Below are 18,859 nucleotides of genomic sequence, written 5' to 3'. Positions count from 1 at the left end.
ATGATAGATGCTATGAAATGAGAATGGAGAGTGTTGCCGGAATGAAAGATGACAGGAAAAACCGGAGTACCCGGAGAAAAACCTGTCCCACCTCCGCTTTGTCCAGCACAAATCTCACATGGAGTGACTGGAATTTGAACCATGGTATCCAGCGGTGAGAGGCCGATGCGCTGCCGTCTGAGCCACGGAGGCTTTATATAAACATTATTTCATGCCAATTGTAACATACATACTAGAAACACTGGTAACTAATAGGAGAAAAGATAATAAGATCCAAGCAGTAGAAATGAAATTTTTAAGAACCTTGCTTAAAAAGACAAGACGAGATAGGGAAGGAAGCGTGTGTTCTGCCTGAAGGCAGGTCCGAACCTCCACAGAGGTGTACCTGAGCCGGAGTTTACATACGGTAGGGTGGCCAGTTCCTTTCCGCTCCTCCGTTCCCTTACCCCCCACCAACAGCGCGTGGCAACCCATCCACTTCTCGACCACGCCCAATGTTGCTTAACTTCGGAGATCTCACGGGATCCGGTGTTTCAACACAGCTACGGCCGTTGGCAAGAAGAGATAGAATTCAAAATATTAAAATCAGAGAAGAGCTAAGTATAGAACCGTTAGTACAGAACATGCAGAAAGAAAGACTGAGATAGTTCAGACATGTAAAAATAATGGGAAAGGAATGGGTAGGAAGAAGAGAATTGGAAAGAGAAGTAAGGGAAATATACCAGTTGGAAGACCGAGAAGAATGTGGATGGATCAGATTTGGATATTAGAGAAGCTGGATTGGATGTGGCGGCAGTAATGGAGCAGGAAAGTGGAAGGGCAGAAAAGAGTGGCGGAGGCTTGTTAACCACACCCAGGCGACTGGAGTGGGACATTGATGATGATGATGATGATGATGATGCTATGAGGATGAGGATGAGTATACGCACATTACAGCGATTGAAACTTACATTATATCCTGCTTCCACTTGATGGCATGCAGTCCCTTCATCACCGAGTTTGTAGTTCTGAGCACCCTGCTTCTGCTGCCACGAGCTGACCTGGAAGCGAATGTCTGGCTTTGCCCCTGCTGCGAGGAGTAACCGCATCACTTCTTCCCCTCCTACAGCGGCTGCATGGTGGAGCGGTCCTCGGCCGAGTTTATCCGTCACGTCGGCTCGTGCCCCGTGCTGCAAAAGGAGCTTCACCATCTCTAAACCATTGTCTCCCCATGATGCCGCCTGTTGAAGAGCAGTTACATGCATCAGTCCACACGTACTGTTCACGTCTGTGCCATTTCTTTTTAAAGCTTTTTCCACTGCAGCAACGTCACCTGCTTCTATGGCTGCCATTAACTGTCCAGACCGCTCACACACAGAGGTCTCACTAAGGGTCTCGGTACTCTGATATATCTTGCACGTCATTCTAGAATAGTTGTATGAGTCTACCAGTTTAAACCAAATACAACTTGTTTGTCTTCACTAGCCTTTGTCTTTAATTTTAGCTTCTTTTCTAATATGCTAAATTCCTTTAAAATATCCCTACTTATAACAAACTGGCATTGCTGCCTTTCTTCCAGAGTATTTATGTATGAACTTGGGTCAAGGGAAGAAGACAATTCAAACCCAATAGATTTCAGATTTTGTCTCTATAAGTAACACTTCCGTTCAATTTGAAAATGAGCTGTTATGCTTTTGCTGCTATTGCTACTAATGCAAAAATTGGATTATGTTTAAAATACTTTTTTGTGAACACAAGAATAACATATCTTTGCACAGTTGATGAAAGTGTACTATCCTTCCACTAAGACTCCCTTGTCCTGCAAGCTCTGACCAAAAGTCGTTGAAAAGATCATCCACTGGGAGATCAATGATGTGAATTCACTAGTTTGAGGTGTAAAACTTGTAAATAAAGAGTTAATCCCTGTATAACAACTTGTCAGTCTCACAGTACACTAGTTACTACTGACCACTACTGGATAACTTATTTATTAGCCTATGCTGACCAATATTAGCGTATTCCCCAGAGGAATAATCAAGGTTGGAAGGATGTTGTGGTTGCAGAAATGAATTTGGCTCAAGGAGTATAGGAAGTGGTTTTCTGACTTTTTCATGATAGTGGCTAAAATGGTCAACTCTAGTTGCAGTCTTCTGAAGAAGGCAAGATACTGGCGTCACTCAGTGATGGGATTACCTACTCGGCAAATGATGCACACTACAGGAATAGTTCATTCACAAGAATGGATTTTTCTTGTTACAGTGAGGAAAGAAAGGAAGTAAGTCTTATAAGGCTGACTTAAGGCTGTATTTGTTTGTTGGTTTATTTATTGTTTATAATTTATGTTCTTATTTAGTTGGTTATTTGCTTATCAGTTTATTTATTTTATTTTGTAATGAAGGTCTTTCCTGCAGCCACTGGGCAGAAATGATCAAAATTAATTGCTATTAGAACTGCCCTGGATAGAAGATGCAATGAAGATGCAGAAGATACAGTAACCAAGAAACCCTCATCCCTATACTAGGTTTTTGTTGTAAAGGAGATTTGATGAGAATAGATCACCACCGTGCAAAACGCTCCATGATTGCTGGCAGCATGTAAGTGTATGACATGTTTAAGGTATGTGAGGAAGTCGGATGCCTATCCACTGAAGGCTTAAGAAGGTGATCTGACATCGTTACAGATTGTTTTAAAAAAAATAAAAAAAAATTAAGAAATTGTTCTTATTATTGGCCCCTACAGTCCATTGTGAGATTAATGAAAAAACAGCCACATGCAGTATGTGAAGAGAAGCATGCAATTTATCAACCTTGTTGCGAAGATCTGGAGGCTAAATAAAAAGTTAGCCAGTGTTTCAAGCAAGAGGAGCAATACCTTAAGAGACCATGGAGTTGCTAAGAAGAATGAAGGTACCTGAAAAACCCTTGAGTCAATAACTTCATCAATTCTGGAATCATCAGTTAACCATCCTGTATTCATGAATTGCATGTCATTGTAACATAATAAATTTTCCCTTGATAGCCATATGCCACTCAAGTTATGTCATAATTAAAGTATTTTATTCATTTCAGTAAGTACCGAGCAAAGTGGTCACATCTTTTAATGAAGAAATGAAATAATGTATGGCTTTTAGTGTCAGGAGTGTCCGAGGGCAAGATCGGCTTGCCAGGTGCAGGTCTTTTGAATAGCGCTCGTAGGCGACCTGCGTGTCGTGATGAGGATGAATTGATGATGAAGACTACACATACACCTAGTCCCCAATGCCACCAGAATTAACCAGTTATGGTTAAAATTCTTAACCCTGCCAGGAATCGAACCCGAGCCAACACATGTACCATTTAGCAATGGAGCCAGACAAATGTGTTAATGAACTACAGCTATGGAGCCAAGCTCTGCATTCAGGAGGCGAGTGGGTTCAAACCCCAACTTTGGCTGTCCTGAGAATGGTTTTTCTCCAGGCAAATATAGAACAGTTCATATTCATAGGCCACAGCTAATTCCTTCCACCTCCTTATCCAATTCCATTCACCATTATTCATTTCATCTTCATTACGTCCTCAACTGAGATGGCATCATGAAGGGCACCCGGCCATTCAAACATGCTATATATTTTCATCTCGCCTAATTCCTGACTCCGTACCAGGAAACAAGACTAAGGGTTAGACAAAAAATTTTTTTTTTTTAGTAAGTTGTTATTCTCAGGAATTGATCGGGAGGTCAATTCAATTGGAACTGCTGGTTGGCTCAGCTATAAATTAGGTAATCTGTCCTTTATATTATTTATTTATTGATTGATTTGTTCATTCATTCATTTATCATCAAATCAATCAGTCATCATTAATCTGCATTTACAGCTGTTACCCAAGTGGTAAATTCCCTATTAGTTGTTTATTTAATCCATTCTTAAATGATTTCAAAGAACTCGGAAATTTATTGAACATTTTCCTACCTTTGTTTATATGTCTGATAAAGAATGGCCCATCTGTGGTAATTGATTTCCTTGCCCATATCTCCTTTCATTTATAATATACAGTTTGCTAGCTTTTTTCTTTTCTTTTCTCATCCTTTTAATATGCTTATACCATCCTGGTTGTATTTTTCTCCACTCTATGTCTTTTCCACCTACATATTTGTTCCTCCCTTTCCCTTCTATCACCCCTTGTCATTTGTAGTATACTTAACAGAAATTGCATCTCCACTGCTTGTCTTTGAATTTTATCCTTCTTTGTTAGTGACTGTATCTCAGCTGTATTAAAAAAAGAAGGTAATGAACATTATAAATTTATATTGTTTAAAATAGAGATCTTTTGTTTGCTCACAAGCAGAATGATGTGTGAAGTGTCTAGTAAAATACAAGTAAACACAGTTTGTTTACATCAGAAGGAAGTACACCAGGAAGGAGCTATTGATATGATAGGAAGAAGTGCAATGACCTCACAGAGAGTGGGAGTCACGTAAAGAAAGGCAACCTACCCTTCATAGTTAAGTATCCCTTGTAGTGTGTTGACAGACTTTATATTAAATATTTAGGTGGGCGACCGAGGGAGTGGCTGCACGGTTTTGTGTCACGTAGCTGTTAGTTTGCATTCGGGAGGTAGTAGCTTCACACCCCACTGTCGGCAGCCCTAAAATTGGTTTTCTGTTGTTACCCATTTTCATACCAGGCAAACCCACTATCTCTAGAATATATGAATATATATTCATATATTCCATAAATATAACTCACTTGATTGTTACATCTTAGAAAGACCGAGCTCAATAGCTGTAGTCGCTTAAGTGCGGCCAGTATCCAGTATTCAGGAGATAGTGGGTTTGAACCCCACTGTCGGCAGTCTTGAAGATGGTTTTCCATGGTTTCCCATTTTCACACCAGGCAAATGCTGGGGCTGTACCTTAATGAAGGCGATGGCTGCTTCCTTCCCACTCCTAGGCCTTTCCTATCCCATTGTCGCCATAAGACCTATCTGTGTTGGTTTGACATAAACCAAATAGTAAAATCACAACCATCTTAGAAAGCAGACCTGTTAATTTCAGATGTTACTCAACATCAGTTCATAGCACTCACATATCTATTCTTTGTTTTGATAATGTGGTCTGGTACTGTGGACTTGGTTTGATAATGCTAATTAGTGCTGTTGATTATGCAATTTAATTGGCAATGCTTTTACATGTAGGTCAGCGTTTGCAGGATGTAATTAAGCTCCCTTATGTTGACAAGTTCCGAGTAGTAAAGATATCCTGGTCACTGTGCTCAACCTTCAGATTTCAGAGGAAACTACGAGCATCAGATGCAAAAGCCTGAAGGAATCAAGGTCTCCCATGAATAGCTACCAGATTACGTGCGTAGCTTTCCCAACTGAGATAATGGAAATTCTGTTTCAAATCAAGGCCATAAACTGAACCCATGTCACGTAGTCATAAGTTCATTTGTCTCTCAGGCATAAATGAAAGGGGTTTCAGTCAAACCAAAATTCAGGTCCTTTTTCCTGAGTTTTTATTCATAAACTTTTGTTATTAGTCTTCTTCATTTCCTATTTCCCTCCCCTTCCCCCAGTTTATTGAATTTGATATTAAGTAATTTAGCAAAATACTCCTCCCATCACTAGAGAATATCCTCTCTTAGTGTCAAAATTTGTCCTGTATCTGTCCTTACAAAATTTGTATCTTCTCTCCTGTTTACTTTGCTTTTAACCAATCCATGCAACACTATCGTACTTCCTTTAACATCCTCTCGCAAGGTTTCTATGAAATTTTTCCTGCACTTCTGTTTCTTTTCCTGTACAAACTTTTGACACTTTTTCTTTGCTTCATGATACTTTTGCCTACTCTCCGTATTTTTGCCTTTGCTTTTTTTTTTCATTCACTGCATCCCTTACTTTGTTATTCCACCAGGAAGTATCCTTTTCCGACTTTATCTCTGATGCTCTACCACATGCATCTTCTACACATTTCAATATTCCTTATTTGAACTGGCCATTCCTTTTCAATGCTGCCAACCTCTCATTTAGGAATTTATTTCATTTTTTCTTGGAACTTTTCTTGTGCTCCCTTATCGTTTAATTTAATACTTTTAATTTTCTTTCCCTTCTCTTTTAATTTCACTATTTTACCAAGTCTTAATATAGCCACTACAATTTTATGCTCTGTTTCAAAATCTTATTTTGGCATAGCTGTCACATCTTCTCATTGTCTGAGTTGCTCTCTCTCAGCTAAAATCAGTTCAGCCATTGTTTTTAGTCTCCTTCGACCCTGTCCATATCTAGTTATTTTTTGGCAGGTTTTCTTTCTGAACTGAGCCATGTATTGCCTACTGTTAATCTATTCCTCTCACAAAAATCTAGTGGTAGCTCTCCTTCTGCATTTTTATTTCCTTTACTGAAAGGACCAGTTATTTCTTCTTTATCTTGCCTCTCTGTTCCTCTGTGGTAATTCATGTCTCATATTGTCCCCACTTCTTTAAGATCTTCATTGGGGTAATCACATAAATGGGATTGTATAGAAAGGATAAAGATCTCTGCACATGGTTATGAGGGTATTTAGAGGTTGTAGTAAGGATGTAAAGGAGAGGGCATATAAGTCTCTGGTAAGACCCCAGCTAGAGTATGGTTCCAGTGTATGGGAACCTCACCACGATTACTTGATTCAAGAACTGGAAAAAAATCCAAAGAAAAGCAGCTTGATTTGTTCTGGGTGATTTCTGACAAGAGAGTAGCATTACAAAAATGTTGCAAAGTTTGGGTTGGGAAGACTTGGGAGAAAGGAGACAAGCTTCTTGACTAAGTGGTATGTTCCAAGTTGTCAGTGGAGAGATGGCGTGGAATGACATTAGTAGACAAATAAGTTTGAGTGGTGTCTTTAAAAGTAGGAAAGATCACAATGTGAAGATAAAGTTGGAATTCAATAAGACAACTTAGGGCAAATATTTGTTTATAGGAAGGGGAGTTAGTGATTGGAATAACTTATCAAGGGAGATGTTTAATTAATTTCCAATTTCTTTGCAATCATTTAAGAAAAGGCTAGCAAAACAATAGATAAAGAATCTTCCACCTGAGTGACTGCCCTAAATGCAGATCAGTAGCGACTGATTGATCTCAAATATACCACTCCATTTCTTCCAAAAACTCCTCTAGACTCTCTTCAACATTGCTGTCTGAGGTTAATGTTAGTATGCTGCTATTTTCTTTCTTTCCTAACAATTTCCCAGTTATCTGGGGGTCAGTAATAATGTTGATTAACTCTTTCCGGCCTAACTGCGATGTAGCAGCGGCGAAAATTACATTCAAGTCGCGCTGTGAGCATAGCCCATAGTAAGGTTTGACAATTCACAAAAAATTGACAACGAGCTATGGTGACTACATTGTGTTTCTTCATGTATTAGTTATGAGAGTATTTAAGCAGATGGCAGTATTGTCTAAGTCAGAGAATTTACTATATTTTCGACAAGTGTGTATTAGTAGTAGATGTCACTCAATATGCTCAAAAACATGGCTTCTAGCAGCAAGCAAGTGCTTGATGAAAGTGATATTTTCAATATTTTATGTAATCGTAATCCTTCTTTTCTAGTAAAAATAAAACAACTTTACTAATATACATTCATATGTATTCATGCAAATATGAAATGCATGGGAACATGTCGTAGGGTGTAAAACGAATTTCATCATCATCATCATCATCATCATCATTTCCCTTTATCCAGCTGTAGCCGGGTAGGGGCAAATATGGTTCCTCTCCACTTTCTTCGGTCTTTCCACCACTCCTCCTCCAACACTGTGTCTCAGTCCAGGTTTCTTTCTATAATGCTGCGTTGGATGGTATCCTTCCATCTCAATCGTGGTCGTCCACGGCCTCTCCTTCCTTGGATTTGCATTTCCATCACCTTTTTTGGCATTCTTTCGTCGCTCATTCGCTTTATGTGCCCAGACCATCTTAGTCGGCTCTTATCTATTCTATCATTCATTTTTTCCACTCCAATTAAAACGAATTTCAATCACAGTGAAATGTATAAAGTTGTTTCAGATTCATATTCGGATGTCAATAATATTTCCATTTGTGCATAAAATTATAATTCTATACCTTCAATATCATCTTCTCTCTGAGTGTCTTCTCTAACATTGCCTTCTGAGCCACTATCATCACCTAAAAATATAAAAATGAAATTTCATATGAGCTTCCATTTTCGTTATTGTTATTACTATTATTGAACAAGTATTATTATTTATCATTTTCATTATTGCTGTTGTTTTGTAATTGCAATGCACATCTTGCACGATCAGAATAGTATAATAATATTTCAGAAAACTGTACTTACTTCGTAATCTGTCAGACTTTTATGTTTTCATTCGCAAAACCTGGTATAATATATAAACACTTTTAAAATTTCAGGTGATAGCTGATGTGAAACAAGCAACATTTTTCATTACTAGATGCTCGAGCAAACACAAAGAAAAACGAATCTTGCAACTATCTCTCATAGGTACAGAGATATACCAGGCGAGTTGGCCGTGCGGTTAGGAGCACGCAGCTGTGAGGTTGCATCCGGGAGTTAGTGGGTTCGAGCCCCACTGTCGGCAGCCCTGAAGATGGTTTTCCGTAGTTTCCCATTTTCATACCAGGCAAATGCTAGGGCTGAACCTTAATTAAGGCCACAGCCGCTTCCTTGCCACTCCTAGGCCTTTCCTATCCCATTGTCGCCATAAGACCTATCTGTGTCGATGCAACGTAAAACAAATTGTAAAAAACAAAATGGTATGGAGATATCTTTTTTTCTAAAATCCTCAACCCTTAATTAGTCACTCACAGAGATTTCCTCCGGGCCGATTACATTTTGTATGGTACTGAACTTCCCAGTTGAACTGTGGGTCTTCCCATGCCTATACCTTTCTCCTTGTTCATTTGGACTAGTCTTGTCAGCATTTCAGCGTGATCGTGCATCCTGTGTGTGTGTTGGATCATTGTTTTGACGAGTGACATCGCCTGGACATTTCCTCCGTGTGCGATTAAGTAAAGTACCTTATATTGCATATTTTTTATTTTGGAGGTCAATGACCTTGTTGTTTTGTTCTTCTAAACTTATTTTAGAAAAATATTATTTCATATTTTATATGATGTGATTGTTGTTGGTAATGCCGAGTACCGCAAATTTAATATCATAAGATCATTGGACATAGTTAAGGTCTACAGTATTCTGCTTTTAGATCAATCAAACTGTGTAAAAATAACCTCCAAGTACTTAAAAGGGTTTCTTTTAATTATACCGAAGAATACTGCAAACAAACATCTCAAAGGACTAAAATGATGTGCATTTTTAACGCCGGAGGTTACCTCCGTGCGCGACTAGTAACATAATAATTTTCGCGCGACTAGACCAAGGGTTAAAAATACCCAGTCCAGAATGTTTGTTACAGATATTCAGGCACAGACTGGAATGGTTAATCCCAATTTTATGGCTGGATGCTCTTCCTGATGCCAACCCTATGTGGAGGTATGTGTTGTTTGTAAATGAAGATGTGTATTAATATGGTAACAAACACCCAACTTATGAGCTAGAGGAATTAACCAAATGCAGTGAAAATCCCCAGCCCGCTCTGGAATTGAACCTGGGGCCTTATGAACCGAAGGCTTCAACGCTGACCATTCAGCCAAGGAGCTGGATGTTATTACCCTGCAGATGGGTGTTGACATAAAAACAAGCAATTGTCCAGCTTCACATGACTGTTGATATTGTGATCATAGCCATAGGACCTTCATTTTAACATGGATATGTTTGTGGCCTGGAGGTCTATCTGGAATTAGTGTCATCAGTTTAGTGTAGACCAAAGGAGGGTAGAATTCTGCTCAATGAGCAGTGCTCCATCTCAGGCAGGTAAAGAAACAGAGTACAGTCTAGCATCTGCTTGCACAGCTCTCAGTTACAACTAGTAAAGGGGCACGTAACAAAACAGATCTAAACATTTAACAGTTTTATGGAGCGTAATGCCTCGTTCTATTCAGTGCATTAAGTTATGGTGAGGAAAGACAATAAGTTATTTTGAATAAAAACACTTTGTGCTAAGTAAATACATTTAATTATATTAATTTCAGTAGGTAATGCATAGGAAACAAAATTATTTATTTTGACATGTGATAACTAAATACACATTTAACTACCTGCTCTCATAGAAATACTGTAGGCTGACATAAAAGCTTGGTGAGGTATACAGCACAAACAATGAATGACAAACGAACTGTACGATGTAAACATAATATACTCAGCCAGGTACATTGCTGTGGCTTTGCTTGTGCTTAGACTCCTCGTATCGCCATCTAGTCTTTACAGTACAAACTATTAGACAACTGCTGCTCTCAGCTCTTCCCTCGCTCGTGTCGTTAGCTCAAGGAGCGGGGACTCTCTCATTGCCCATCTATGGTGTAGACAATTTTGCATGGACAGAAAATCGACACTGCGTTAATCATTTACATAAAATCAACTTCATGGTTCAGGTTGGCACTCAATGTGGATTTGGTCCAATTTTATGGGTAGATGTCCTTGCTGTTGCCAACCCTGTGTGGGGATATCTGTTCACCACTGTGTGCTTCTGTGGTGATTGACAGTGTTGAGTGTGTACGAAGAGAAGTGTATTAGGACAAACAGAAACATGCAGTCCCGAAGCCAGAGGGACTAAACAGCCTCCCCCTTTCTCCTTACCCACCTCCTAACCATCGGGGAATTTATGGAATTTCTCCACCTTCCTCTCTTCCACCATTCCTCTTTTTGTCCCAGTCCAAGTTTCTTCTTATTCTTATTGCACTCCTCTATATTGAATCAGTCCACCTTGTTCTAGGTCCCTCTTTCACACTCTTTCTCTCAAAATTCATCTGTTTTGGAATTATTTTTTCCTCTATCGTCTTGACATGCTCAAACCATCTTATTTTATTCTTCTTGCCGTGCCTTCTTCTATCAAATGTCGATCATAGTGGATATTCTAGTCTTTAAGTCTGCCACATTGAAAAGTGACAAGCTCATCTCGAACCAGTCCCTCAGGTTCTTCAGCAAGGAGATTCTTCTACGGTCTGGTCTCCATTGTTTTATGGCTGGCGATCATCTGAAATTAGCAGCTGTTGATGAACGGCCATGACCGAGATACATATTTATGATCATTTGATTTTTGCAAAGGGAAAAATGGTTTATTTCTCCACACATTTTTACAGAATAACAATGAAAAGAATCATGATTACATTTTTCGGCAAAAGTTCTGAATACCGGTAATTCCGGAAAAATTAGTGTTCCGAAATGTGTGCAGAACAGAAATATAAACTACACAGTTATCAAATTGTCATATCTGACGTATTTTTGGTATGCGAGCTAAAGCAAAATATATTCACGAATGTAAATACTTGATTTATTCTTTCTGCGAACTACTATCTTGGCGATCATCGCCTATGTGGAAATATTATTCAGTCGTCGTGGTATCGAGCTAACTGGCGAAAAATGTAATCACGAATGTCTCCATTGTTATTTGAAGAGTAAAATTCTTTAGAAATCCATCGTTCGATTAGTAACGAACTAAGACTTAATAAGATAGACCCGGCGGGCGAAAGTTAGGTTAGAGTTCCAATATGGCACGCCCGGATGACGTCATATAACAGTCAGCAGGCATTACAACATCTGAATTGTTCTTTCTTTTCTTTCTTTCTTGAGAAGGTAGGTTTGGGATTAAGACCACTATTTCCCAGTGACACGTCCTACTTAATACTTCACTGGAGTCACTTTACGATACACTCACATCAGAAATAACCGTTTTAGACACAAGTATACTGGGTTATATCAAGGTTAATAGAGAACAGTAAGGTTAGTCATTCCGCGTTACGGGCTGCCATTGGGTGTCGCTGTGATGTCACCATGGAACATCGCTGGTATATGATTTTTCACGAGAGTTTAATCCTGATGTAAACAAATAGGCGGAGCACCTTGGCTTTGCACGTGGACACAGACGTAGTTGATTGGAGAAGCAACCGTCGCACTCAGTGGACTGTATGCGAGCTCGAAGAAAATTAGTACGTCGCATTAATTTAATTTTATCTTAGTTTATTTCATTTAGATAGCCTAGTCTGAAAGAGTACGTAATCAAATTAAAATATGGTTGTCATATATACCGGTGTGTATCTATATGTTTTTTTAATAAAACAGTGATTAAATAACGAGATATGAAGGCAGAAGGCGTGGTGTAATGCAGGAAGTTTTCTCATAGTGAGGGAAAGTCCCAAGCTGTACAGTGTGGAGATGAGGTGTTGCATCTTGCAGCAGCTGTCATTGTCAGTATTCACAGTGAGAGAAATGGAGCAAGAGGTAGGACCATCGCGTGTAGTGAAGCACAAAAGAGGAAAACCGCTCAGAAGTGACCATAGGCAGTGCGTTGTGAATGTTTTTAATAAAATAAGTGAACAGAATCCAGGTTTAGCCGTAAAAGAGGTAGAGAAACTAAGTGCAGAGTTGTGTGGTGTGTAGGCTAGTTCGGTTCATAACATGCGGACAGAGTTTAGAAAGACAGGGAAATTAACAACGCCGGGAAAGGAACGTAAACGACCTCAAAGAGTCGAGAAGTACGACGATATCGTCAAAAGTGGTATTAGAAGGAAAATTCATGAATTCTTTTTTCGGAATGAACCACCTACTTTACGTAAAGTACCGTATTAGACAGTGTGAATAAAGATACAACTTTACCCACCTTCAGTTTAACTACATTGTACAGACTTTTAAAGGACAAAGGGTTCCAGTTTGTTAAAAGAGAACGTAAACCTGTGTTAATGGATAGGGAGGATATTGTATTGTGGAGACGGAAGTATTTGCGTGAAATTAGGAGATATCGTGCAGAAGGTCGCAAAATTTATTACTTGGATGAAACGTGGCTTAACGAAGGACACGTAACTTCGAAAGTATGGGTTGATTCCACTGTTAAATCCAAGAAACAGGCCTTTGTTTCTGGACTTTCAACTGGCCTGAAGCAGCCGACTGGGAAAGGCAAAAGGCTTATCATTGTTCATGTAGGTAGTGACTCTGGTTTTGTGGAAGGTGGAGCTCTCGTGTTTGAATCTAAAACAACACGAAAGTATCATGAAGAAATGACAGGTGACGTTTTTTTATCGTGATTTTCGTCTATTCTACTGAAACTCGAACCCGGCAGCGTGATTGTAATGGACAATGCATCTTACCATTCTGTTAAAGTGGAACGAATCCCTACAATGGCAATGCGGAAAGACCAGATCATTGCCTGGCTCGACAGTCACCAAGTAGAATACAAGGCTGATATGGTCAAAGCAGAACTCATTGAACGGGTGAGGTCAGTGCGAGACCAGTATGACAAATATATTTGCGACGAAAGAGCACAGAAAGCGGGCCACTGCGTGCTACGACCTCCACCCTACCATTGCACTCTGAATCCCATTGAACAGATATGGAGTCAAGTGAGAAACAACACGACCTTCAAGTTACAAGACGTACGAGCTCTACCTGGCACAGCCCTTGAAAATGTGACAGCAGATAACTGGAAGGACTGCATTAGAAATGCAACGAAAGAAGAAGACCAGATGTGGGAGCTAGATGGCCTAACAGATGAAATTGCCGAGAGATTTATCATCACTGATAGCGGCCAGAGTAGTAGCGACTCATCAGACAGTGACAGTAATGAGAATGGAGGAGATACATCGTTTGATATGGAAGGAATTGAGCCCCTGCAGGACGACTAAGCAAGGTAAGCATATACAGTATGCATGGACTTCTTACTTTGTTAAGACCGCAACTGCCTGTGTATCTTGTCTTTTTGAGTTGTTTCTTTTCGATAGATGTTGTTACAGAATTATCAACAGTTCCGTCTGACATGTCCAATCATGCTATATGCTCTATCAGGATAGGAACTCTACAACATAAGAAATATATATTTCAACTCGAAAGTTGGTATTCTATTAGGTTACAGTCTACCGGGCGGACATTTCAAATAGCTGTCCTAAGATAAATCTTCGTACGTGTGTAATTTTGTGCTCTTAGCCTACGATAGCTTTCTTTAATATTCAGAAATGAATAAATAAATAACGTAGGCCCTAATCTTCAGCAGTAGATCTCCCTTCAGACCCCTCTGTTTAGTTTCGCACAGCTCAAAAACTGTTCCTCGTCCATTTTAGGTAATATGCGCAGCACTGTTTGTCCGAACACGAGACGTTGACGGGGCGGAGGTCGACGATACTACACGCTCAGCGAATCACAACTCTTTCTTTGGCTGAGGCGTGGCATGCCTTGTTTACATCAGGATTAAACTCTCGTGAAAAATCATATAGCCGCTGTCGGCAGACTGTATTAGCGCGCGGCTAATTTTTCACATTTTAATAATATACCAAAGTGATATTTTAGAATTTTTGAACGTCATACAATATATTCTATGGAAGCATACATTCTGTACAAGATAAAGTACGTATAACATCGTAGCGCTACAAAATAAGAGGTACTTAGAAGTGCGCGATATGTTAAGTTTAAATCAACAGATTCGGGACAAATAAGACTATTTTAATTTACTGTTATTCACTCTTACCTCAGTGAAGATGATGTTGACGAAATGCATGGAATCTGCACCTCACTCTGACTGACAGATGGGTTTTGTTTTATATCACAAACACTGTTAATTTGTTCAACACTTCACGGTGAAAACTTACAGGATACATTGCGATATGTGATAACTTCAAGTCTTGGAACACTAGCACCAAATAAACGGTTTGTCTTTCTTTCCGTTAACATAAGCCTAGAAGAGTATCACAGTCTAGTATATTCACTATCTATCCGATTTTCATCAAAAGGGCTACAGTTCGAATCGTAGTCAATGAAAGCGAGACAGGGTATGAAATAAGTTCTTTTCCGAGTTCTGCGCATAAGGCAAAGGTCCCGTGGCTTTGCAGACGAAGTTTAAAACAACAAATACAATGTTAACGAACATTTCTTGACATTTACTTTTGTTGATAAATGCCACATTCTCGTTTTTCGCTTACGGGCAGCCTCTTTGCCGGCTGAGTGGCTCAGACGGTTGAGGCGCTGGCCTTCTGACCCCAACTTGGCAGGTTCGATTCTGCCTCAGTCGGGTGGTATTTGAAGGTGTTCAAATACGTCAGCCTCGTGTCGGCAGATTTACTGGCACGTAACAGAACTCCTGTGGGACAAAATTCTGGCCGTCGATAGCGTAATTACAATTTGATTTGAGTGTTGTCAATATACTCGTTAAGAATAGTGATGATTTGTGGCGAAGGTTGTGGTAGCAAGACTGAAAGACGAGTAGGCAAAGGTACGTGTATTCTAATTAATTTCCGCAGTAAAATTTCCTGGTGTCGTGCGTATTGGGGGCATTGGAAAAATTAATGGTCGCTGTCTCCATAATTATGTCCACATGAACAAGCTGAGTCATTCTTGATATGAAAACGGTATAGTTACACAGGGGTTAGCGAATGATTGAAACGTAATCTAATAATGTTAGTAATGTGACGTCGCGTGTACCGTACTTACCGTTTGCAAACCACGGTTTTATTGGGATATTAGGTTGCAACTGATAATAGTATTGTCCTTTCGTACTAGCTGATAGACGCCATTGTGTGTGCCATGCAAGCTGAGCTTCATGTTTAATACGTGGGAAGAATTCGGAGACCGGAATTTTGATTTGTAATAAATGAGCGGTATCTGCACTTGCTTCTTTGGCTGCTAAATCGGCTATATCGTTACCTACGGGCTGACTATGCCCTTTTATCCATAATAACGTTATAAAAACGCCAGACGCCTCGAATTGAAAAAGAAGATATGTAACATCGTAAACATACGTATTTTGACTTTGGGAGAAAGATTGTAGGGCTTGTAGCACACTTTGGGAATCACTGAAAATATTTATTTTTCTGTAATTCAAATGCTGGACATATAAAAGATCTTGGTATATGGCATATAGTTCTGCTGTAAAAATGGTTAAACTATTCGGCAACGGATATTTAAAGCTAGTGTGTGTTTGTGGATCAAAAAATGCTGTTCCGACTCCAGTACACGATTTTGAACCATCGGTAAAAAGACGATAATCTACGGAATTTAATAAACCTTAAAAATTTCTTATGAGCAGGTGGTTTGAGGGTAGGTGCACGAATAGATTGATTCGACGAGACAAAGGGCACAATAATAATAGATGGACGGAATATTTGAATATCATAGATATATGAGTACATATTCAAGCGTGGTGTTCGCAAAATGGCCTCGGGAATATGTTGCATTTCAACGTATGCCATATATATTGCGGGGTATTGATGATTATTAGGAGGACGCTGTTGGTAATATTCATATAGTATTTTTAATTTAGGGAATATAACGGAGTTCGATCGACTAATATGTTTGAGTAGAAATTTTTTAGAAATTTTTAACCTTCGAATATGAAGCGGTTCTTCTGAAGTTTCCACCAACAGGACGTTGGTTGGTGTTGTTCTAAGGGCACCCACACTGATACGTAATGCAGAAAAATGTAATCGATCCAATGCTAATAGACTTTGTTTAGAAGCTAAATCAATTATATGTGCACTGTAATCAAGAGTAGAACGAAAGGTTGCACGGTATCCTCTTCAGTCCCGAGCCTGTTGATGCATTCAATGCGTTATATTTTGCTCAAATAATTTTTAAAAATTCACCATAGAAAATTAGTGTCTTTCATTAAGTTGTTTTATTCGTGTAGCATATATGCTACATCAGGACTCAGTTGACTTTCCTACCATTATTACTTTTTTCCTTAAATTATTTTGTTTTATTGTTAGTAGACAAAACCACATGTAGAGCATATGCTACATACGGACTGAGGAGGGTATAGCTGTAATGCTGACAAGGGGTTAACACCCCATGCACGTTTCGTTACTGTTCGTAAGATATTGATGTATCGATCAGATTTTCTCATTAAAGACTGTATTTGAGGATGCCATGTTAGCCTTTGGTCTATATAAATGCCTAAATATAAATGCTGTGGGACAAAGGGGATGTTATAATCATCGAGAGTAATAGGACTTTTATCAAAAACACTATTGTTAGTAAAAATCATCGCCGCACACTTAGGTAAGGAAAGAGAAAGTCCATGGGTCGATAGCCACCGAAAAACTAGACTTAAAACATGGGATATTGTAGCTCTACAATTGTCAATGTTGTGATGTGAACAATAAAGTACATAATCATCTGCATAGACTAGAATTCGGGCATACGGTGTTACTATAGATTCTAGATCTTTCATATAGAGAGAAAACAAAATGCCGCTTAGTATTGATCCCTGTGGCAATCCCTGCGATGTGAGCCGGCTATAAATTTTATGTTGGGTTGTTTTAATTGTTAAACTACGATTGGTGAATAATTGGTGTAAAATAGAAATGAATCTGATGGGAAATCCATGGGTAGATAACTTCTCCCATAGGATATGTAATAAAACGGCGTCATAGGCGCCTTTTATATCCAAGAAAACTGCAATAGTAGATTGCTTCCGCCATTTAGCTAATAAGATATCCAAAAGGAATAGGTTCCCGTGTACTACGACCGCGCATAAAAGCGAATTGGTACTTAGGTAATAACGAATGATATTCTAATATCCACGCCATTCTTTTCATTAGGAGTTTACAAAAAAATTCGGATACATGATCCCATTACAAATCCGCGAAAATTGTCAGGTACAGTGGGTCGTTTGGTGGGCTTTAAAATGGGAGTTATAAAAAAATTGTTCCATTGCATTGGCACTTGTAATGTCTCAAAAATGCCATTGTAATACTGTAGTAAGTGGATACGGGCTTGGGAAGGCAATGCCTTTAGCATAAGATACGTGATTGCATCAGGTCCTGGAGAGGAACTATTAACGTTATATAGGACAGATTGAAGTTCATTATATGTGATTGGATTTAATAATAAATTAAAATGACAAGAATCACCCACAGGGGAGGGTATAAACGGGGGATTTACTGATACTGGAGCGAGAGTGTGCAGAAAGTCCTCTAAAACTTGTCGAGGAAATGAAAAGTTAGGTTGATATTCAAACGTTCTTGTAATCATGCGAATGATATTCCAAAATTTCGCGGCTGGTAGCTGTGGAGTTAAAGTAGAAATGAAAGATTGCCATGCCTTACGTTTTTTGGTGTTAAAAATTAGCTTTGTTTTTGCTATATGATTACGTAAATGGAAGTAAAGATGTTGTGTCATAGATTGACGATATTGTTTAAATAATTGTTTTCTCTTAATAATGAGGTCATGGCATTCTTTATCGCACCATTTTATTACATACTCCGGGGGGGGGGGGGAGCTCATTACCTTAAGAGGTCTGCACGGATGGAACATATTTAAATAATGAGTTAAATAGGCAATCAAGGTTGAATAGGTGATAGATTTACCACGTTCGTGCTGTATAATATGGTTGATATATGCTTGATAAGTTTGGATATTGAAATTTTTATAGGAACGTACATTACTTACGAGTTAAGGGGCATTATAGTTGGAGGTTGTTGGGTTATTACCATAAGTTATGATGATTGGAAAGTGGTCACTGGTGTAAGTGTCGGATAATTTGTGCCACGTGGTAATAGGAGCCATGTTTGTACGGCATAACGTAAGGTCCACAGCACTTGGTGGGGATCCAGGCGGTGTAAAACGCGTTGGTGATCCGTCATTTAATATAAAAAGATCATGACGATTTAACATAACAAGTAAATTTGATCCCTTGATCGTGTCCGTTGTACACCTCCACTCAGTGTGGTGATAATTGAAGTCTCCGACAATGAAAACGTGTTGGAATTGTGAAAATTGTTCGAAAAATTGTGACCATAGACTCTGAGTAACATAAATTTGAGGAGGACAGTATATATTCATAAAACAAGTATTACA

The 18,859-nt window shown here is 39.1% G+C and overlaps 1 protein-coding gene across 1 annotated transcript in view; it reads right to left on the bottom strand.

Moving 5' to 3' along the window:
* The window catches only part of LOC136886741 (transient receptor potential channel pyrexia), a 35,004-nt gene extending 32,643 nt beyond the window's left edge, over window positions 1-2,361 (bottom strand). Inside the window, exon 1 of the mRNA XM_067159545.2 lies at window positions 951-2,361. Within this exon, the coding sequence (XP_067015646.2) occupies window positions 951-1,403 (453 nt within the window). The 5' untranslated portion in view covers window positions 1,404-2,361. The remainder of the gene's footprint in view (window positions 1-950) is intronic.
* Between the last annotated feature and the right edge of the window lie 16,498 nt (window positions 2,362-18,859).

The sequence above is a fragment of the Anabrus simplex genome, chromosome X (assembly GCF_040414725.1).
Source record: "Anabrus simplex isolate iqAnaSimp1 chromosome X, ASM4041472v1, whole genome shotgun sequence".
NCBI classification, from domain to species: Eukaryota; Metazoa; Arthropoda; class Insecta; order Orthoptera; family Tettigoniidae; genus Anabrus; species Anabrus simplex.
Note: the sequence above shows the minus strand (reverse complement) of the source record. Positions and strands in the feature narration are given on the sequence as shown.